Source organism: Contarinia nasturtii, unplaced genomic scaffold, assembly GCF_009176525.2.
Source record: "Contarinia nasturtii isolate CC-2019 unplaced genomic scaffold, AAFC_CNas_1.1 Cnas_scaffold_2678, whole genome shotgun sequence".
Taxonomy (NCBI): Eukaryota; Metazoa; Arthropoda; class Insecta; order Diptera; family Cecidomyiidae; genus Contarinia; species Contarinia nasturtii.
This window is the reverse complement of record NW_022199997.1, coordinates 2,185,342-2,207,198: the sequence shown is the minus strand read 5'-3', so window position 1 is coordinate 2,207,198 and position 21,857 is coordinate 2,185,342. Positions and strand designations below refer to the sequence as shown.

Below are 21,857 nucleotides of genomic sequence, written 5' to 3'. Positions count from 1 at the left end.
GTTCTCATTCTCTCGTTGCATGTTCAAAGTTTTTTTTCTTCCTTTTTCTCATCTATTCACGGTTATGCGGAATGGTGCATTGAAATATCGTACATCAAACAAAAACACACATAAACTATTTTGCATTGTGATGTGTGTGGATTTTTTTTTTGTTGTTTTCGCATTTTCACTCGAACAGTATACACTGTGATGAGAGTATATTTAGCGAGTCGAAATTTATGCAACAGACGTTTATTGCATAAATTCATGTGCAGAAATGTAGAGAGGTTCGAACACAGAGAAAATGCACAAATAAATGGAATAGAATTGTGTTTGCTATTGAGATGATATGCAAGATGAGAAGAGAGTAAAAAGTGAGAGGGCGCAAAGAGCTTAAGATTTGTGTTCACTTGGCATGTGCATAAATAATGTACACACTCTACACATTGCTTCCTGGTGTGTGTGCTTTCATTTTGTCTATGCACGCTAAGCACTACGCGACATTGTGTGAACCTCACTCTTCGAGAAAATCTATTTAGCTCGTTTTGTTCTTTGTTGCATCTAATTTTGTGCTCCAGAATTCTGTTTGGCTCCTTTTGTTTTCTGTTTTTTTTTTTTCATTTTTATGGCTTTTGAAAACAAAATAACATCAGCATAAAATTACATGCATTTATTCTGGTTTCGTAGACAAACGAGCGTGCACAGCACGCTGAAAACCCACACTAACATGTTCTGTAGACACATTAAAAAGAGAAATGTAAGATCCTGAAGATCATTTTAAGTGATCTTGCGCTCTAGCGCTGAAAAACAATCCTTGAAATCTCATTCGAATGCAACGAAATTTAGCTACTTCTCCAAAGAAACAAATCGATTAAATTCCGCAATTTGAGATTGCTCGGAGAGTTTAAGAGAAAGAGAAGAGCAGTTACGAATGGAAAATGAAGCGAATAATTGAAATGAATGTAGATTGTGATATTGATTGTTGACTGCATATTACATGTTGTTGTTGTTTTTTTTGGTGCATAATTTAGTTGCTCTCTTATTTGTACAGGTATCTTTTTTACGTGCAATTGATGATGTAAGCAACAATGAAATGGTATCAAAACTTGCCAAGAAAAAGAAAATCAACAACAACATGCAGTTGGCATCGAAAGTTGGCAGAATGATAAACGAGTTTCCGATCAAACAGCACACATCACAAAGAACAACAACACAAAACGACGGCAAAGCGAGAATGAACGGCGAACGATCGCAAAAAAAGAGACAGAACACACGAATGAACAAAAGGGGTCGTGAATTGGTTAAAGTCAAAGTCAGCAAACAATAATTGTACCAATCGCACACCGTGTAAATCTCCATGGAATTTCTGTGCATCGAACGAAATGGCAAATCAAATTGTTGCATAGACAAACTTTCCTCGAACCGAACCGAAGAAGATCGAAAAAACTTTATTGGAAATATGAGCAGATGGTCGTTTTGTGTGCAATCCAAATGGTTTTACCGACTTTTATTCCATTGAATCATCATCATTGCTCACATATATACTCATCATTTCATCGAACCACTCAAACCATCATTCGAATGATGCACTTAATTTGGCATTCAATTCGAATCGTCTATACGTTTTTAGCATTCTGCTACAGTACGATGTATCACCAAGCACAGTTTTCTTTTTGAATTTACAAAATCTAAATCATTACAATATTTTATGGTAATTCTTATTAAGTTTGGATAGGCAACATTCAATGGATTTCATGCTATCCGTTTGTTTATTACATTTTGGTGTTTTAATGCGCTGTCTTTTGTGTGTTTTGTTTCTGTCTCATTCTGTATGAGTATAATAAACAAAGAATAAACTGCATGTAGTATATGTTCACTCATCATCTAGCGAAAGAAATCAGTAGAAATGGGAGATAAAACCGAGACAACAACAAAAAAATCATAATAAAGAAAATGCCGATCAGATTGTAACTGAAACAACAATAACAGATATGACAACCAAATCGTCGAATTCTCGAATAGGTTTTATTTCTCGATTTCGTTATTTGTTGTCTTGAGGTTTTATGATGCCGAAATTCGGTACATGATTTTGCGTGTGTGTGTTGTGAACGAATTTGGTTTTCTGTTTGTTCAGTATTTGTCGTTGTGAGTGCATTTCAAATCTGTTCAAAACGGAGCCTGTGCTGATGTGTCAATGTGCAGTTGGGATTGCTTTTTCGTATTTAAAATAGAATTTTTCTGTGCACATATACACGCGTAACAGAAGCGTTCGCACTTCAAAGCTATATATATATAATGCAGTGTGTGGCTTATTACGTTTAACACGCTCGTGTCAAAAAAAAAAGAAATGCCTTTGGTCGGCCTGTTTAAAATTTATTAGTGAATCATAAAGTTTACGTCACGTGTTTTGAAGCAAGAAAAAAACCTACGACGATCAAAGTAATGCGGATATATTCGGTTGTTGTTATTGCTTTTTTTTTAAATTTACATTTATTGGGACCGCTTGGCGCATGATACGCATTATGAATACCACCTCAATTCCAATGTCCACATATTCATATTTAAAAACGGCATGTTTTCAAACGAAGATAAACAAAATTTAAATGGTTGAAAAATTGATTTCGTCATTTAATTTATGATGATTAGGGAGATTTATCTAATATGTACTTACTTGTTTGAAATGTCGTCGTTTTCAGTTACTAATCGTTTTATTTTATTTTTGACCAACAAGTCGATCCACGACTTAAGAACTATTCTCGGCTGGACGTGTGCGTTGCATGCATTCTCATGAATAATGTTTTTCGGTATTTTTTTTCCACTTTTCCTTTGCGGATTAAATGAAATTTGCAAGTCAATCGGCAATGATTTATGAATGTTTTCGAGTTCAATATAATATGAGTTTCATCACTGTTTTTCTTTGATGTCGATTCCAATAGAATTCATTTATCCAGTAAACACAACAAATATTATCGTTTCGATAGTGCCGTTTTATCGTATCACCGGTGAAATGTTTTATTCTCTTCGTTTTCTTTCAATTGAAAATAATGAAGACGAACGAAAAAAATGAAACGGAACAACGTAAATGAATCATGCATAAAAAATGCCTTTGAAAATGTTTCCACTTGATTTGGATCGAAGAAAAGAAATTTATTGTTCGCACGCACAATTTCACGTTATTCGCGACAGCTATGTTCAATGTCTTTATTCTCTCTTCACTATTCTTGATCACTTTTAACAAAAGCAACACTCCTCTTCTCTTAAAATTCCAACGTTGAATTCAATAATTCATTGTAAGTGCCAATATGCGATACACAATGGGCAATGCAACCGAATTTGGTTTTCAATAATTAACACAAAACTCGAAAAAATATAAATACGAAACGTTGAGCGATTCTGTCAGCTGTGTTGAAGGCACAAACATAAACTGAACACAATTCCAAATGATTGTGTTGATTTTGATCGGAGCGAAACAAGAAATGTGGATTATGGTGCGGTATTTCACTGTGCATAGCTTTAATGACGTTCACACAACGATACCAACATTTTTACACACACAACGACACTGCCACTTGATGTTATTGTTTTTAACAACCGTATCCAAGTTAAAGTTGTTAAGTACGAATTGTCAGCGTGTAAAGTACTCTGGAGCTAATGAAAACTTAAGTTTGTATTTTTAAATCGAAATATTTCGTTTGTTCAATGAATGAATTTTAAATATCAGATTTATCACAATTTTAACAATTTTTATTCAAATTTGAATATCAAAACACCAGGAATCTATGAAAATATTGGAAATTGAAAGAGGTGAAATTGAACGAACCCATTTCATTCAGCCACGCACATTGAAAGTGCGCGCTTTTTGAGTAAATGTCAAAATGTAATCGGCAAATGTTTATTGTTTACGTACTGTTCCCCGAGTAAAAGAAAGCATTGAATTTTTAGTCGTTTATTTGTCTAAATTTTAACTAAATTAAATAAAAATAAATGTTTGGCAAGAGAGCGTATGATGTGTGGAAAGAAGAAAAAAATGCTGGTTTTATTATCACATTGTGCAGAGAATTTGACGAAGCGATTGGCGGTGGCATTCGTATGAAATCGATAACAGAATTGGTTGGACAACCGGGTAGTGGCAAAACTCAATTTTGGTAAATTCAAACAAAATTATAATAATTTGAACAAAAAAGGTTGAAAATGATACTTTCTCCATAGCCTACAATTATGCGTTAATGTTCAAATTCCGAAAGACTTGTTTGGACAAGGAGGTGCAGCGGTTTACATTGATACAAATCGTGGATTTTCATTAGATAGACTTAGAGGTAATGTGAACGGATTCAATCTCAAATTGCATGGATTTAAAAATCATGTCTTAAAATACTTAATTTATTTCATTATTTGTGCATCCACCAGAAATTGCCATCGCAACACACGAACGCTGTAAAATAGTGTACCGAAATGAGAATATCCCGTTTAAACCCGAATCATTCACGGTTGATACTATTTTACGCAATTCTCACATTACATTTTGCAAAAGCTACACTGATCTCTTGGCAGCAATTTATCAATTAACGACTGTTATCAAGAACAATCCAAACGTAAAAACAAATGAAAAACAAAATCTAATCAAAATTCACATGTATTAAAAGTGTTGATTGGTCGTAGGTTCGATTGATAGTGATTGACTCATTTTCGTATCTATTTCGGTCGATCGAGCCAAGTGTCAATCTAATTCAAATATCTTATGAGGCCTTATCCAAACTGCAACAAATCGCTGATGAGTTACATTGTGCGGTAATTTTAAAAATTTTCATTCAGTTGATACTTTAATGTGTGTCAGATTAACTAATATGAATTTTAATTTAGGTGGTGATAACAAATGAGCTCACGACACGAGTCACAACTGAAGGAGATACCGAAATTGTCCCCGCGTTGGGTGAAAGCCATTTACATCGAGTTAATTGTCAAGTGACCTTTGGGCGTGATGAAAACAATCGTAAACTTTTTGTGGCAAACATTGACAAATGCTTTGTTAAATGTGAAAAGAAGGTGCCATTCCAAGTAAGTAAAAACAACTACTGTTGATTACCACTAAATAAAACGCTATAAATGAATCATTTGATGAGCTCAAATTAAAAACCAATTGCATTTTTTGCAGATAACGAAGGATGGTGTGCGAACGTTTAATAGTTGTACCTGAGCCGAGATGTTACTTACCTCATTTTTAACATGAAATGTACAAATCAAAGACAATAAGAAGACAATTTGGAATGTGGTGAAAATTTTAGAACATATTTATTATTATCAATTCAAACAATCACAATATTTAATAAAATTCATTAGATTTTTTTTAATTCAATAAGATAAAATATCAGATGATGTGAACAGATTTGTTTTCTTTTATCATTTACGTTCAAAACTGCTTACAAAGGCATTTGAATAAAAATTCAACATTTAAAAAACACATAGTTGCTCGATTCATTGAAAATTACTGTTTGGAATTTTAAAATTTAATTTCTTTTTTTCTTCAATTTTTTATTTATAAAAATGGCAATTAGATCCAAAGGTGAATGTATAAATTACAGCACTTCCAACTGGCGTGCAACTGATCTATTATCAAATTCGTTGTGCTTCCAGTGTGTAAACATCGACAGTTTTTTTTAACATAAATATATATATTTTATTTTATTATTTTATGTTTCAATTTTAAATAGGCTCATAAGAATAAGTGCAAAAATTGTTAACAAAAATATAATCAAACATGCTAGACAAGTATTTTGATTTTAATTAGAAAGAAATGTAAATGATTTGAATTTTCTGAAATTAAATGTAAGTCACAAATTGATTGGTGGAAAAAAATATATGATTTATGTGTTTGAGTGGTCTTCTAATGAGAATCTAGTTTAGCGGATGGCTTTAATTTCCACTTAATGAAACCAATACATCGCGATAATCACCAGAAATGTCATCCTGAAAAGTATTTAAAAAATATTCGAAAAAAAAAATCACAAAAATGTTTCGGAATGGTTGAAAAAGAAATATTTTAGAGAAAAGAAATATTCAATTTGGAAATCAAACTATTTACAGATCAGCACAGCATATGCATGACAAATATAAAGGGGAGAAATAAAAGACCACCAATTCAATTTTGAAGTAAATTCATCAAACAAACAAAAAAAAAACATTAATTATGAGTATTACGTGCACAAAAACTAAAATAAAAAAAAATGCTTAAAAATTATATATTCAAAGGAAAATAAGGCCAAAAATGAATGATGGCGAAACCAGCAGCCATTCGTCGGATGGAAGCATTTGATTTCTGTTCAGATTTAAATCTTTTCGATTTTAGTAGCAACACAGATGAACCAAAACTGAGCCAATATCACCACCGACATCCTCCTGCAAATAATGAACAAATTCCGACAAATGAAGATATTTTTCAGTTGGAAATACCAAATAAATTCAGAAAGAGATTTTCAATCATGCAAGGCCAAACCGATTTCCATTAATCAAAAGATTCGGTTAGTTTGTGAGTTTTTTTTTTCATACTACCAAAGCGCTTATAATTTAGTATTAGTTAGTCTACATTTACAACTGTTGCAATTTAAAAAAATACCGACTATTTTTATTTTAAAAAAAAATATCTAAAAAAATTGTTTAATATTGCACTGTTCTTTAACCATCATTATTTCTCAGTCAATATACATTGGAATGCTATTTGACAGGGGCGGAAATACATCATTTTAGTAGGTCGAAAGCATTTCAAGCACATAACCGTACTCGACTGCTAAGTCATCCTGAAGATTTTAAAAATTGTTGAAGAAAAAAAATTCGTCGAAAAGAGAAAAAAGAAGAAGAAAAAAATCAAATCAATTTTAAATTAATTCAATAAAAAATGGCATTGTGAAAAAATCAGTGCGTCAAGTAACGGAAATGTTGTGTGATTAGTTTGATGTAGAACATGCAATTGTTATGTTAGTATTGGTTTTAAATAAAAGTGGGAAATAATTCTGAAAATGTTCTGTTTACATTTGATCATAATTTAATGCCAAATCTTTGTAATTAAACGAATCCATTTTGCCGTATGTGGCCAATTGCGCTCAGATAAGCAGTCTCTCATTAGCGAATGGTGAATGAGAAAAAAACGTACACAACCAACAACAATTTAAAAAAAAAGCGAAAGTACGTATTTGGTACAATACAAAGATCGACCGAAAGCGAGAGTGACGTATTTAAATACATACGGCAGCTTGTCAAAATCGTATTTTGTTGTTTGTGTGAAAAAAATACGCCTAAGCGAACCGGTGATTTTAAACTCGCTACACACTCAAAAGCGTTAGCGCTCATGTATTGGTATACTTGGTGACCTTCAGTATTTTAGCGTACATTGAATTTGCCGCTACAATGAAATTAAATTTTTAATACACGAGCTATTTCAAACGAGCCGGTCATAAAATTAAATATAAATTTTCAATTTATATGTACGTCTGAGCGCAATTGTCCTTCGCATAAATCGACCATGCTAAAATGTTTCCATACAATACTACAAATAGTACAAAACCAAAAAAAAATATAAACTTAGTATTTAGATTGTTCCCAATTTGTATTTTAAATAAATTGTATTTGTTTCATTTTAACAATACTTTCTTACAAGAATAAACAATAGCCGCTTTTCATTTCAACGTTTTGTAAATAAAATTTCGAAAAATATTTATAAAAAAATCTATTCTAAACAAATAAAAGTTCCAAAAGATAGAGTACAGTAGTTGGTGCAGATAAAAAGCAATTGTTTTCAATTGTGTGCATTGATTGAATGAAAAATACCAAAGGCATTTCCTCCGAATCGTATTATTACATAATTTTGAACTAAAAATCAGAATAAAATGTTGTGATGTAAATGTGATGTTTTACATTCAATATCATTTTTTTGTGATTAGAAAATTAAATGATAAACAAAAATTATGTGTAATGTTTCGATTGTCTGGTGTTCATGTGTGTGTGTGTTTTGTTTTTGCATTTTTTAAAGTGTAAAGTAATCATGTTTTTTTCTTTTAATATCCTCCAGTTATAGCAAGGAGCGCACGTTTGTAGTCTCCGCTTGTGTCTCCCTGTTGATGAGTTGTTGGAAAAATAAAAATTTTTGTGTTTCTTTTTAATAAATGTACAGTAAAAGGAAAAAAAGGTCCAAAAAAGAATAAGAAATTCTTTTGCTACAATTCATAACTAAACAAAGCGTATATACCGATAATAAATTAACTTTTTTTACTACAAAAACCAAACACATTGAATATATTCCACTATATCAATGTAATTTCAGTTTGAATATGAATTCGAGCTTCTAATTGAATTGGGTGTTGACATACAAACTATGTGATGAACGATATGTAGAAAATCATGCAAAGTATATTGTAACTGTTTTTTTTTTCTTTATAAATGAGTACTTTGACGACAATTTGACATGCACATTGCAATTTGTAACAAGACGACTACGACAAGACAATGCGGTAAATAGAGAAAATAACAGAATAGTTCTACCCAAAACCAAAATGGTTGAAGCCCAATTTACCACAGAAATAGATACTTATTTTCGAATATAGAGATAGATAGCAAGTGAATGGTTTTGCTTTTGCAAAATAAGGGCATTGCCATTTCAAACCTACCTTGATCCATGATTCTAGGCTCTTGCCGTATTTATTTTCGAAGGCAACTTTGATATCACCCAAATCGATTTCAGATCGCGAGACAATGATTCGAATCAGTGTTTTGTCGTTGGTGCCCATACCAGCCATGGCGTCATGCAAACGTTCGGCAAAGAAATCCACCTTCGACTTGACACATTTGGCTATAGATGACAAATATTTTTAATTTTTTTCTTTGTTATATATAAATTAAGAGCATTTTTAGGCAGAATCATGCACAGCTAAATTGTAAAAAAAATGTATACCAATGGCCAAGAATCCTTTTTCAACTGATCCGCTGAACTCGCGTTTGATGGCATCTTCGATGCTGTTGCCACTAATGTTTTCGTATTCTTGGAAAATTTGGCGCAATTGTGAGTAGGAACGAGTCACCAAAATGGCGTTGAAAACGGATTCATCAGTACCCCATTGACCTTCACCGGCTTGATGAAGAGCTTCAGCATCTTGCCTAGCTCCAGCTTCATCAATGGTTTGATCTTCGTTGCGGTTGCCTTGGACCAAAGAGACGCACAAGCCTGCAGTGTGAAATTAAACATAAAAACTGTATCATTCGACTTAACAGTGTTGACAATTTAGATTACGTTTGAAATGGCCGCTGGTGTCTCCTTTCAAATCATCTTCCAAGCTTCGTCCAAAGTCACGTTCATAGAATTCGGCAATCGTTTTGATGCCGTAATTCGATAGTGTGGCCAAAATTTCGATGATTGCTTCTTCGTCGGTGCCCAAACCAGCGACGGCATCATGCAACTCCTTTGCATAGAACTGGGGTAAAGGTGTCATCAAAGCGACAATAACATCTTCGAATTTACCGCCCAATTCGGATTTAAGCTCTTTAATCAAATCTTTGCCGTAAGCAGTTTTGAATGCATCAGCAATTTCAATACGTTGAACGATGCCACGGCGTGCAAGAATTTCGATGATTGCTTTTTCATCGGTGCCAAAACCTTTCATAGCCTGACGCAATGTATCAGCATCTTGATTTGGTTCGAATGGATCGGTTGGGTAAACGGTTGGTGTGCACTAAATCGAAAAATTGAAACCAAACAGAAAGAGAAAAAATAAATATAAGAAATTGCAATTTTTCATAGCATTTCATGAAGGTCATGCTAGTCTAGATTTTTCTTTAGCAAACTCTTTTTTTTTTTTGCTACGAGTCCATGTTCTGTTTAATGTGAATATGACGCCGGCATGACTAGTCTCGGTATGAACACACATATTTTATCGGTTTGCAACCATTTCCGTAGATTTTTATGAGTCTGTTCTGTGAGAAACTACAAAGACGCGTGCTCAAGTTTTTAAGAGATGTATCAATTTTCCATGTATATCAATCAACAGCGTGCAAAATAGCTTTCATAGCCCAGAGCGTGTTTACTCTGCAAAAATGTATAGGATGTGCCACTATTCTAATGGCTTGGTCGCTGTATTGGTACCAATGAGACGAAATGACTGAGAGAATCGTTTTATGGAACGCTTCAATAACGGCAAATAATGCCATTTCTCTCATACTCTCTTAATCAAACTTATACTTTGTTGTATCGACGATGGTTTTTATGATGTATACTAATCGAAAGTGTAATGAAGTCTATTCATTTACATTGGCATCATTCAAAAACTCGTCATGATTCAATGTCGAAAAATACGTATTATATGGCAAAAGCGGAAGATTCATGAAGTAAGAAGCAAAGAAGAAATAAATTCAATGTCATTCACTGACAAAAACACTACCAAAATAGACCAAAATATAATGCACTCATCATTTACTGTATTGAATTCGAAATTTACTTTTAGTTTTGTTTGTTTGTTTATCAACTTCGGAAATTTACTAAATTTATACATTTATGAATGAATGACCACAATAAAAAATAACAACGACACAATAATACGAACAGTGTGTAATCATTCAGTCATTAATTGTGAATGTCGCTTGGGCGATAATATGTTGTGTGTATGTGTGTTTTTCATCCAAAATGAATGATGTAATGCCTCACATAAATAGCAAACTTTGCGGCCACTGTATGAGATCATCTTTTCTTTTGGCCTTTTATCGCACTATGTCTAACAACAATACCCAAAACGGAGTAGGAAATTTATATTCAAATGGGGCAACTATTTTGCGTTTTTAGCACCGACCAAATTTAAAACGGTCAAATTGCAAATTGAACACTTTATTTTGTTATTTTCGAAAGCGATTAAAATGAGGATGTGATTTTGAAAGAGTTGGTATTCTAATCGCAAAAGTGTTTAGTATTCACTTAATCACTGCAGCATCTCGACTCATTTGATTCATTTTACGAGCAACAACCTATGACATTTCAATCAAAATTTGTCAAATACGTAGAAACAAAAAAAATGTTCCGTTGTGATTATGAATTTTGCAAAATAAGTGATTGAGCTGGAATAATGGGTCTTTAAAAAAAATCAATGAAACAAAATTAATTTATATTTTTAAAGTTTAAATCGAAAATCAAACCTTCTTCCACATTTTGAATGGATTTAAAGTAGAGTGTGAACGAAATAAGAAAAACAAAAATGAGAAACGAATTTTTTGTTTTCGAAAAATGCGCTAGATTTTCTACGAAGAAATTTCAGTGAACGAAGCGAAACGCTTGAATTTCAAAAAATGACTGAAGTAGATGTTGGTAAGCAGAAAGCGAACGAGCAATCCAGCCAGAAGTTAATATAAGCAAGTGAGTAACTCATTTTTTTTTACATTGGCCAAATACATACTATAACAGCGGCGGCACACTACTACATAACATATGCGCGGTGGCTATTTCACATACACAATTTTATGTCCCACATTGTGCCGTCAATGATGGAATTTGTTTGTGTATTATTATTTTTTCGTATTGTTGCCCCCGTATTATCAAATTCTATCCATAATATGTGTATTATTCACAAACAACACGCTTCGTTTTGCGGTTCGTCTTTTGGCTTTTTTTTTTCTTCGTTCGTTTCACACATTCGCATAACACTGATTTTGTATTTCATTACCACCGTTTTGTCTTCAGTCTTATTTGTGTTATTCGGCTTTCTTGCTTCTCTGCTTTTTTTTCATATTCAAGTTAAGAAACGACTTATTTTGATATTGTTGAATTGTATTCGTGATTCAAATAGACATTTTATACTCATAACTTTGGTTTTATACGTCGGTTGTCACTTTATTGGAAAAAACTCATTTGTTTAGGCAATCACTTCAAAAAAAAAAAAAAACAACGAAAAACTATTCAACTGCTATTAAAACATATTATTATGCTAAAAATGTGCCTATCCTTCCTGCCCGTCCACCCGTTTTGCCCACCCGTTGTTATGATGTGGCAACAATTTTAACACAAGAAAATTGGAAAACTTTTCGTTTTGTTGTTGGAAAATAGTTTTCGTTTTCACACATACCTCAGTACAGTAAAATGCACAGTGCATGCAGCAAAACTTCGATGTGGATAGACATTTTAACAGACGATAAAACAAAATGAACAATGTTGTTCGTAACAAATTAATGCTTCGACTAGTGGCACTTTCAATTGTCTTTTTGATGTGTATTGTCAGGCTGTCAGTCACACGAAATGCTATCAGTGAATAATCTTCTTTTTTTTCTCCTTAATTTGAGACGACGATAATAGCATGAATATAAAATTAAAACAATCTTCGTATCGCAGACGCAGCTTTAGTTGGGTTCATGTACTTTGATATTTAAAAGTCAGGAGAATTGATTACAATGTGTGTAAAATGAAAAATTGTCATTTATCAAAAAATGCCCATTTGTCGCAAAAATGCGAACACAAACAAGTCAATTGAATACGCTTGATTGATTCATTATTGATGTTGACGTCTAACTTCGTATTGGGCGCCAATTTAATTGAGAATTGTGCAATAAATGACGACGACAATACAGGGGAAAATCTGCTTTTCTCAGTCATCTAAGACGCTTTTATAACTATTGTGAACCATGCAAGGAAAATTTGTCACAGAAGCTTAAAAAAATGAAAGAACGGCGGAAAGACTGAGCAGGAGGGAATAGAAGAGATAATGTAACTTTGTCACGAATATATGGAATGGAATTTCTCTGTGATTTTACGTCGTACGCGTTGAAAATAATATGTTTGATTAACGCATTTTATTCAATCAACATCGATCCTTTTTTTTCTTCTCATAGTTGTCTCACTATTTCTTTTCTTTCAAAGCTCCTTGTTGGAATTGGTGATAAGATTATTGAACAAATTTGGCTTCAGTGTATCACATCAAAACATTGCATGTTACACGGAAATACTTTTTTGTGTGTTTTTAACATATGATTTATAGGCGTATAGATAGGTGTTGCGTGTGCTATATAATATGTGATGTGTAATACGGAATTTCCATAAAATATATTCCGAGTAACGTTTTCTAATGCTGATTATTTCATAGAATAATAATTTGTCAGAGTCAATTTCCAATGATGACGAAGAGGCACACCAAAAGATGACTTCATAGACGTGAGGATAAAACATTTAGAATGGTCACTGATCGGGCGGTCACTTCACGCACACAAAATAACATATCTAATCAAATATTGTCACAAACCGGTTGTCTTTTTAACGAAGCTATTTTTAACAAAATTATTTTGAACATTTTTATTTCGTGAGCCTTAAGACACAATCAAATAACACAAATCCGTAGCTTTTACAAAAATAAAACTTTCCAAGAAGATACAACTTATATATACACGTTACCCGTTTAATAATTAGATGGAAAAATTCTACAAATTTCACTGTTCGTTAGTGCGAACACGAAATTTAAGTGAAACGCAAAAGGCTTAGTTTCAAATCAAGCCCCCATTTCCAGACGATTGAATACGACAAAATTTCTCTTCAAGTCACAAAAGTTGATAACGCATCAATTTATTGTAAAATAAGAAGTAAAAAATCGTCTCTCCGCCCAACTTCGGAAATATAAATGAATATTCATTATAATCAACTCATTACTAAATCGCAATTCATAAAAATTCAATTTATTATTGTTTGCATTATCATGCATAAAATTCAGTTTATTTTCGTTTAAAATGGATATGAACATTTTTGCATTTTAAATGTGAGTTATTGTACGACCATCGAAACATCAATGGACACAAAAAAATGAAAAAAAAAAAAAATAATCACGAAATGTTTATCATAATTTTGAATGAATAACATTCAACTTGAAAGCAAAGCAAAAACATTGATGTTTCTCTTCCTTTTCGCAGAAAGTGAAACTTCTTTGAAAATCAATCGATTTTCTCAATTGAACCTTACCTGGAATGGATAGTATTTTGGTGAGTCGCTCATGTTGAAGCTTGATCAAAATGCAGTATCTGAAATGAAACAAATCCATCAATGTTTGGCGTTTAGTTGATATTTTTTTACTTAAAGTAAACTCATTATTACAAATGGTATCATTTTGAATTTGTTTTTATGGGTGCTTTATGTAAGTGGACAAACCAATTATAATGGAATTATAGACTAAATTGTTTGTTGTATAATATTTGTTATATTGTCCCGATGTATGTTCAAATATTAAATGTAATAACGTTTGCATTGAAAAAGAACACTGATGTCGGTCTCTCATCAATTATATACCATCATCATGTTTTCCATGTCAAAATGCCTAACCTTTATTACAACATGGTTTTACCTTCAGATATGAAATAAACCTGTGTCAAACTATCAATCAACGGTATGTGAAGTTTGTTATAAACAGAATTTGAAATACCATATTTTAATATGGCCGAAACAAATGTGATTTCATCGAGCAAATATTGTGTTGCCTGAATAAATTATGATATTCTCGAATTTCGATGTAAAATTGATGTCATCTCATTATACATTTCATTCAATTTGTCGAAGTAACCGCGCATTCGATGAATCATTCATTCCATATGCATATACATGTGAATACCAAAAATCGCAATAATACATTGATTTGAATCGATGTGACGAAAGCAGCACGGTTGCTTGCGATATTGACGCATCAAAATCAAAACAATTCAACATCGTCACACTTTAAACGAAACAAGTTTTTACGTCATTGATGACAGTGTCTTCGTGTATAAAATATTTTTGCAAAATTTACGTTGGAATGACTATATCTGCATTAATCACTCGATTAATGTGACAAAGTTCAAGTTTATTTTGTTGTGATTTTTTTTCTCGAAAGGCGAATATAAATTTCAAAACATTTCAATGAATCAGTTTACTTGATTTCGATATTCACGGGTAATAACCGACTCATATTGACACCAAACGGTAATCCATTGCCGGCGTAATATTTTATTTACAATCATTTTCGTCCATGAAAAGTGGAAATTGAGCAGTAATTTCCGTTTTCAAGGCATAAATAAATCGAAATAAATGGCATAGAAGTTTCAATTGAAAGGACATATTTGAAGAAAAAAAAGTATAGAATGCGTACAATAAGTACAAAAATCAATATTGGTGATTGGTATCAGGTCCCTTGCCACGGCTACATATTCAATACGAAATGGCTCTCATTTTCATGATGATTCGATTGAATAGTTATGTGGTTTAATGTGCAATTACCATTGTTGCATATCAGATGTGGAATAAATTTAATATATCGAAGAATTTAATCGCAATATTATTTCTCATTAGTCATTGTTGTGTATGAGTTGAATAAATAAATTCTCCGGATGCCGCAATGAATCAAGAACAAGTACGTAAATTCTCAGAATGTTTTGTTCGTAACATCCACTGTGAATATATCTGCTATAAATATAAAGCAGATACATGACTACGAAAAAACTGGCTTGTAATAGGCTCTCGACAGATTTATGATGCGTAAAAGTTTTCACAAAGTTTTTTTTTGTATAAACCATTACTCTGAAATCATAAAGTCCAAGTGATTTGAATTGAAAAGTTATTGTCGGTCGAATCGTGATGAAAGTTGAATATAACTCCATTTATATGATTGATTTTGATAATAAAACTTCTGAATCGAGGTAATTTTGTGGCATAAAAATTAAAAACTATCGCAAGTTTTTAAGTACTCCAAAATCATCACGCATGAGAGAATTCGAAAATTAATTTTCCAACCATGAGAGCCAAAGTACGTTCGTATAGAAGAGGACTGACAACAACAACATCGAATGACATATAATTCATCTTTCATCATAAACGTTGCCTATGACTCACACCACCATTCACATTTGCATGATTCCGTCGCTGTGCCACCACACACAGTCACATGCAGCAAAAATAATTATGTATAAAAGTTTAACATGTCGGCAACATGTACAACAAACTTATTTTATACGATGAAACTATGGCAATGTGATTCGCATTGTGTGTTCTTTGCCATTGTCTTATTTTAGCACCTCCAACTTTGTAATTGTGTTAATGGAAGGGAAAAAAAACAAAATTCTGTTTGTTTCAATAACACGCGTTTTTTGGTTGAATAAAAATCGTGAGTCTGAAGAACAAAACACTTCGTGTTTTTACTTTAGCATGCCAACCATCAGAAATGGTGTATGAAAAAAAGTGGTAGAAAAATGGAACGCAATATTTCTTCATGGAGATGATGGTGAAGAAAAAATGAGAAAATAATGCGGGCATGATTTTGAATGTCATATAACGGTCTGCCGCGTCAACATTTCGAAGAATGAACGAAAAAAAATGCCATATTGGATATATAAATTCCACCCAAACAGGAATTATTCTCGTATAAAAGAAAAGATTGAAATAGAAGGTTGACAACCGTTGATTAAAGCGGAAAAAGAGTTGGGAATTCGATAAAAAGTTGTAAAAAGTGCTTCTATTAGTTTAATCTTTTTTTTCTGCGGTTTTAAACGCTCAAATTGATTTTAACTCACTTGCTAATCTTTGAGTTGTTTGTGTCTCACTCACTTTTCAAACATTGCAAAATGGATTACGTCATTGCAGAATTTTTAGCAAGTCTCGCTCATTTCATATTCTAAACGTTGATTACTTGAAGAAATCATTGAATTGATGATGTTTCTCATTTGACTATTCGAGAATCTTCTTCTATGTGTTGGCAAATATATCAAATTAGTTACAACGTCATCATTTGCAAAAGCACACAAATGTGTTTGGAATATTGTTAATTCTCTTTATTGCCTTGCTTTTTCCCAATGACACAATGCTACAATGAGTAAATTGTTTCTCTTTTATCATCCGATAAAATGATACATTTATTTTGCTGTTGATTTTTTTTTTTCACATACGAAATCAACATATAAAATATATGTTTTCATTGATTTAACTACATATCAAAATAAATTCACTCAAAACGAAAGCGTGACCAAATTAAATGAAATTTTCATTAAATTTTGCTAGAGAAAAAAAAATAATCAGAATAAAAATGTAATGTATGCTTACTTTATAAATGGAAAAAAAATTGCGGAATAATTGACACACCCAAGGTTCTTGTCACAAAAAATGTCGAACACTCTTGCAAATACAATAAAAGTAGACGCCGAACTAAGAATACAACAATTTACTCTTCACTAAGTCGATGCTTGCTTGAACACACTGACACGGTTTGTGTATAAATGATATTTTTGTTTGTTCGTTCTTGATACAAACTACAAAAAAATTCGGAAAAAGGCGATTCTGAATGCGATGCCGGCGAGATTCAATACTGAACTGAGTGCCGATGTCGTTTGCTCTTTTTACCCAACGCGACCGACACACTGACGAACTGATGTATTGTTGGTGTAGTCACAATTACACACTCTCTGCTGTACGTATGAGCATTGCAATACAGATAGAGCGAACGGATGGACGAGCAAAGAGATTATCATTTCGATTCACATTTGCACAGTTAGAATCATATGTGGTTGTGTGGTGAGAGGGAGAAGCAAATTCGAAGCATATACGGCAATACATCAAAAGTCTTATTATGTTTTCGCAACATTTTTTCCCATTCCATTATATCTCTTAGTGCTAGTCGAAATATCTGAAATTTAATTGAATGATTCACCGAAATATTGCTTTCTGCGAAATCAAACAATCAATTACTATATTATTACTTTCAAGTTATTTTTCAACGAAATCATACAATCAATTGTTATGCACAAAATCTCGAATTTATTAAATTAATTAAAACTTATTTAAATTGTATATGTGAACATAGTTTACGTTCGCATCGAGTTGTCGTCTATTAAAATTCGTCTATTCCGATCTATGTACAATTTTTTCGTAGTTTTTTTTCTTTAAGAGCTTTAGATTTGAGATTTCGCAACATTGTCAAATAAAGTGTGTCCATTCCACGTTGCATTGACCATTTTATCACAGTTTCCAAACATCGATATGCTTCGTTGTCGTCAACATAGTCTTCTTCAATAATGTCAGTCTTTGGTTTTATGGTGCATGTTATTTGCGGCGTACAATTTTCCTCACAATCTGGCGACGTTTCAATTAAATATTCAATGGTTTGACATTTAATTGTATTGTCCGTATCGGTTGATTTTCGTTTGCGTTGCCCCGTCGCTTTATCACCGTTGAGACGATCGATACCAAAACGTTTCTTGAAATTTTTTATCCAACCGGTGCTGGCTGAAAATGTGTAGTGACTTTCTTGGAATTGATTATAAAAAATTTGGGCTTGGCTACGTAGCATTGCCGTTGAAATTGAAACATTTTGACTGCATTGCTCCAAATACCATTTGTAGAGTGCCTGTTCCATTTTCGGATGGAATGTGCCACGCATAGTCCGTCTATCCGTGTTATTTGGATAGATTGTGGTGACTGCTTTGTGAATTGTCTCTTTTCGCTTTTTGAAACGTGAAATTGTCGATTTTGATATGCCATATTCACGCGCCAAATTTGATGCTAGATCACCTTGTTCCAGTCGCTGTAGAATCTCAGCCTTATCTTTTAACGATAAAAAATTATTTTTTCGACTTTCATCAATTATCACTTCACTTTCGTCAATCATTTTCGGTTTTTCGGTTAAATTATTCGTAAAAATTCGCTTCAAAAAGTATAAATAAAGTATTCTTAAGAAAGGGGCGAACAAAAAATGCTTTTGTTTTGGTTTATCGCAATAATTATTTCATTTGACATTTGAACTGTCAATGTACGTGAATGGGAACGTTCAATGTTTATTTTTCCATTTCCATAACACATACAATATATTGTTTGAGTCAATGAAATGAAATTTGTTTTTTTTTTTCTTTTTTTTCTTTTCATTTATTTAATTATAAAAATTATTTGCAAACATATTTAAATATATGGAATTTTTTGAACTTTATAAAGTTGGAAAATAGAGAGGATCAACTCCATTCTTATTTGACTGATGAATAAATACATTTTGTGAACTATTTGAATGGTCATCGATTTAAAATCGTTATGACTCTGGTTTTTACCTTCGCTGCAAGTTTTTTGACAATTGAATACAATATCTTCGTTATTGTGAAAACTCACCTTAACCAATAAGGAACTATGTTCCTTAGAGAAACAAAAGATATGTTTTTCTTAATTTCTAGCCTTATATCGTATGCGTTCACGTAAGCTCTTCAGCATTGTTAAGTACAACGGTTCGATTTCATTTTCTACACTCCATTTAATCACATCGTCCACAGATTGTATGACTTTTGAGAAATGTCCACCTTTATTACTCACATCCACAGTCGGTGGATCATCTTCTACATTATTTACAGTCACAAATGCCGGTTCATATACAACATCTTCGGTTTTTATAATGACAATTTCTGGTTTTGTTTCATTCGCATCCTTATCGTGATCATCGTAATCAAATGCGATGTTATCAGTTCTTTGCCTCTCACCTCTCGAGCTTTTCAGTCGAATTCCGTAACGTTTTTTAAATTTTTCCATCCATCCAGCACTAGCCCGAAATTCCAAATCATTTTCTTTGATCTTTTTATTCAGTTCACGCGCCTTCAATCGCAATACAGATCCGGTTACAGGAACATCGTTTTGAATTTGCTCCAGATACCATTTGTGAAGTTCACTTTCCATTTTCGGATGGAATGTGCCACGCAATGATCGCCGATCCGAGTTATTTTGATATATGTACATGGCTTCTTCAAGAGATGTCTTACATTTTTTCAGTCTTGAAATTGTTGACAGTGCAATCCCGTATTCACTGGCAATATGAATTGGCCGTACTCCTCTTTCTAGCTTATTTAATATATCGATTTTTGACTTCAACGATAAAAACCGATTACGCTTATTTTCACTTTTTTCCATCGGATCTTCAATCTTTTTTAGAAGCTCGTCCTCGTCCATTGTGGTTTTATGTAATAGGAGATATTTTAAATAGAAACGATTCAATGTATTTGGTTTGTTTATTATGGAAAATCGACCCAAATGTATTTACATTCAACAACATTGACAGCTGACTTGAATGACAAGCCGAATATGAGTGCGTTTGATTCCAACATGCACTGAACCTTTAAACAATTTACATCTTTTTCAAATTAAAATATTAAAATACCTATATAATATTAACAATTTGATGGAAATACTTTAAATAAATGTTCGTTTTTTCTATTTAGGATACTGGCAAATTACTAAAACATTTGTTAAAAATTCATCAAGATAGATAGGTGTTCAACAAATTAAAAAAATATATAAATAATTTGAAAATAAAGCATGAAGTATTAATATCGTACGCCAAACTTTGATGAACGGTAGTATATATTTGCAAACCAAATGGTAAATAATATGGATTTTTATTGAAATACATACTTGGAAATAGAAATTGTTTTATTTTGTAAAATGATATAAAAAGGATTTTTCTTGATATAAACGAAACAATTGAATTATTATTTAAAGAAATGAATTAACGGATATCTAAAATACATAAATGGATGTAATTCGGCTGAAATAGATCATGATAAAATAAAATAAAATATGTTTGATGCAAAGTGATGTGGATTATATTAAACGATGATTCGTTTTATGGTTCTGAGAATGGAGAATTTTTATACATAATTTGTACAAATCATAACATTTTAGTGGTAAAAACAATTTTTTAAAATTTGACATCAACTGTAATTGGACTATATATCCCGTAAAAATACTCATTCCGTATGCTCTATTCATTGTGTAAGTGTGGATAAGCAATTAAGCATATACGACACGACTTCGCGTATATACATTCTCTACGGAATTTATCTGTGTGACTTTGCATATCTTCCATTTGGTAGACAAAAAAGAAATATGTGGAGGAATATATTTCTCTTTCGCACATACATAATATAAAGCGTCACTCAGATGTGCTCCATTTCTAGTTAGCTTGGAAACAACGCTATATTGCATGCGTTTTTAGCGGCTTGAATTAGGAAAAGTTCCGGAAAAAGTGTTTTGTGTACACTTTGATATGTATCATTTAGAATATATTGACCTTTTGCGTTTTAGTACCAATATAGATTACTCTTTACTCTTTTATTCTATATTCTAATACACGACATAATATGCTTCAATGAATAAGATGTATTATGCCATAGACATATAGGAAATAAATAGCACACATCTATTCACATTTATTGGCGCATGTTGTATATTTTTTATCATTATAGCCCAACCCAGGGGTAGACACAAACTAGAAAAGAGCCCGTGTATCCTCCCTAGAGCCCATCTCAACGGATTAGATAAAATTGTGTCATTTCAAAAGCTACCGAATTCATAAGTTTTGAATTTTGAAAAATAAAGTTTCAAGCAATCTTTCAAGTTTTTACAACATTTATTTATACGAAAATATTAAATGGATTTTTTTTCCAAAAGATTGGACCACAATGTTTTTTAAAGAAAAAGAATCAATTATGATGATTTATCCGCAACTCAAATATTTTCGAAGAAAATCACAAAATTAGTTGCCTTACACCAACTGTTTCTTAAACAACATAAACTTACAGCTATGTAAGGACACATTCCAATACTGTATTTTATGCGTAAGTTCAAGGATAGAGGTGCCTGTACCGTTCATGTTCGTTCGGTTCATTCGAATTGAGTACAACGAAATAGAATATCCAATTTCCTAAAATACGGACTTACTCGAAGATGTATGTAGCTGTGTGAAAATAGACGAATGGAAATAAATAAACGATACGGTTACTATGTGTAGTGTACGCATGTTCTTCAAAACGGTCCTCATCTAAATTAACGCGGCTCCGCAGAGTCTATCACACACTCGCACATTCTCGCGTATGTCCAAATTTTACTATTATTA

General features: G+C 32.4%; 5 protein-coding genes across 11 annotated transcripts in view; 1 reads left to right on the top strand and 4 right to left on the bottom strand.

Moving 5' to 3' along the window:
- LOC116348744 (CDC42 small effector protein homolog) overlaps window positions 1-3,428 on the bottom strand; it is a 29,088-nt gene extending 25,660 nt beyond the window's left edge. The window contains exon 1 of the mRNA XM_031779844.1: window positions 2,651-3,428. The gene's annotated coding sequence lies outside the window, so the exon portion shown is untranslated. The remainder of the gene's footprint in view (window positions 1-2,650) is intronic.
- A 453-nt stretch (window positions 3,429-3,881) lies between these two features.
- Window positions 3,882-5,289, top strand: LOC116348938 (DNA repair protein RAD51 homolog 3). Its single transcript, XM_031780166.1, has 6 exons — window positions 3,882-4,124; window positions 4,189-4,295; window positions 4,387-4,571; window positions 4,639-4,767; window positions 4,840-5,034; window positions 5,132-5,289. The coding sequence occupies exons 1-6, from the start codon at window positions 3,964-3,966 to the stop codon at window positions 5,171-5,173; spliced, it is 819 nt and encodes a 272-aa protein (XP_031636026.1). The 5' UTR covers window positions 3,882-3,963; the 3' UTR covers window positions 5,174-5,289.
- Window positions 5,290-5,349: 60 nt separating this feature from the next.
- Window positions 5,350-17,286, bottom strand: LOC116348936 (annexin B9). 7 transcript variants are annotated; one of them, XR_004201865.1, is made up of 7 exons: window positions 17,039-17,285; window positions 13,940-13,998; window positions 9,254-9,692; window positions 8,918-9,187; window positions 8,634-8,815; window positions 6,654-6,770; window positions 5,350-6,372 (listed from the first exon to the last, which is right to left on the bottom strand). XR_004201865.1 is itself a non-coding variant. In XM_031780164.1 (6 exons), the coding sequence occupies exons 2-6, from the start codon at window positions 13,970-13,972 to the stop codon at window positions 6,319-6,321; spliced, it is 978 nt and encodes a 325-aa protein (XP_031636024.1). In that variant the 5' UTR covers window positions 13,973-13,998; window positions 17,039-17,286; the 3' UTR covers window positions 5,350-6,318. The 7 variants fall into 7 exon arrangements, 6 of the variants coding, with proteins under 6 accessions (XP_031636024.1, XP_031636022.1, XP_031636023.1 ...); XM_031780164.1 differs by lacking the exon at window positions 6,654-6,770 and having other exon boundaries at window positions 17,039-17,286; XM_031780162.1 differs by lacking the exon at window positions 6,654-6,770 and having other exon boundaries at window positions 5,350-5,943; window positions 17,039-17,284.
- A 162-nt stretch (window positions 17,287-17,448) lies between these two features.
- Window positions 17,449-18,717, bottom strand: LOC116348939 (tigger transposable element-derived protein 2-like). Its single transcript, XM_031780167.1, has 2 exons — window positions 17,692-18,717; window positions 17,449-17,596 (listed from the first exon to the last, which is right to left on the bottom strand). The coding sequence occupies exon 1, from the start codon at window positions 18,597-18,599 to the stop codon at window positions 17,844-17,846; it is 756 nt and encodes a 251-aa protein (XP_031636027.1). The 5' UTR covers window positions 18,600-18,717; the 3' UTR covers window positions 17,449-17,596; window positions 17,692-17,843.
- Window positions 18,718-18,923: 206 nt separating this feature from the next.
- LOC116348853 (tigger transposable element-derived protein 2) lies at window positions 18,924-20,025 on the bottom strand. Its single transcript, XM_031780025.1, has one exon. It carries the CDS (start codon window positions 19,910-19,912, stop codon window positions 19,139-19,141), a length of 774 nt encoding a protein of 257 aa, XP_031635885.1. The 5' UTR covers window positions 19,913-20,025; the 3' UTR covers window positions 18,924-19,138.
- Between the last annotated feature and the right edge of the window lie 1,832 nt (window positions 20,026-21,857).

Coding starts and splice junctions, on each gene's coding strand:
- LOC116348938 (XM_031780166.1), top strand. CDS start 3,964: ATGTTTGGCAAGAGAGCGTATGATGTGTGGAAAGAAGAAAAAAATGCT. Junction 4,572..4,638: donor TTATCAAGAACAATCCAAAC/GTAAAAACAAAT, acceptor GATTGGTCGTAG/GTTCGATTGATAGTGATTGA. Junction 5,035..5,131: donor AAAAGAAGGTGCCATTCCAA/GTAAGTAAAAAC, acceptor CATTTTTTGCAG/ATAACGAAGGATGGTGTGCG.
- LOC116348936 (XM_031780161.1), bottom strand. CDS start 13,972: ATGAGCGACTCACCAAAATACTATCCATTCCAG. Junction 8,816..8,917: donor AAAAGGATTCTTGGCCATTG/GTATACATTTTT, acceptor TGTCATCTATAG/CCAAATGTGTCAAGTCGAAG. Junction 8,082..8,633: donor GCCTAGAATCATGGATCAAG/GTAGGTTTGAAA, acceptor ACTCATCAACAG/GGAGACACAAGCGGAGACTA.
- LOC116348939 (XM_031780167.1), bottom strand. CDS start 18,599: ATGATTGACGAAAGTGAAGTGATAATTGATGAAAGTCGAAAAAATAAT.
- LOC116348853 (XM_031780025.1), bottom strand. CDS start 19,912: ATGGACGAGGACGAGCTTCTAAAAAAGATTGAAGATCCGATGGAAAAA.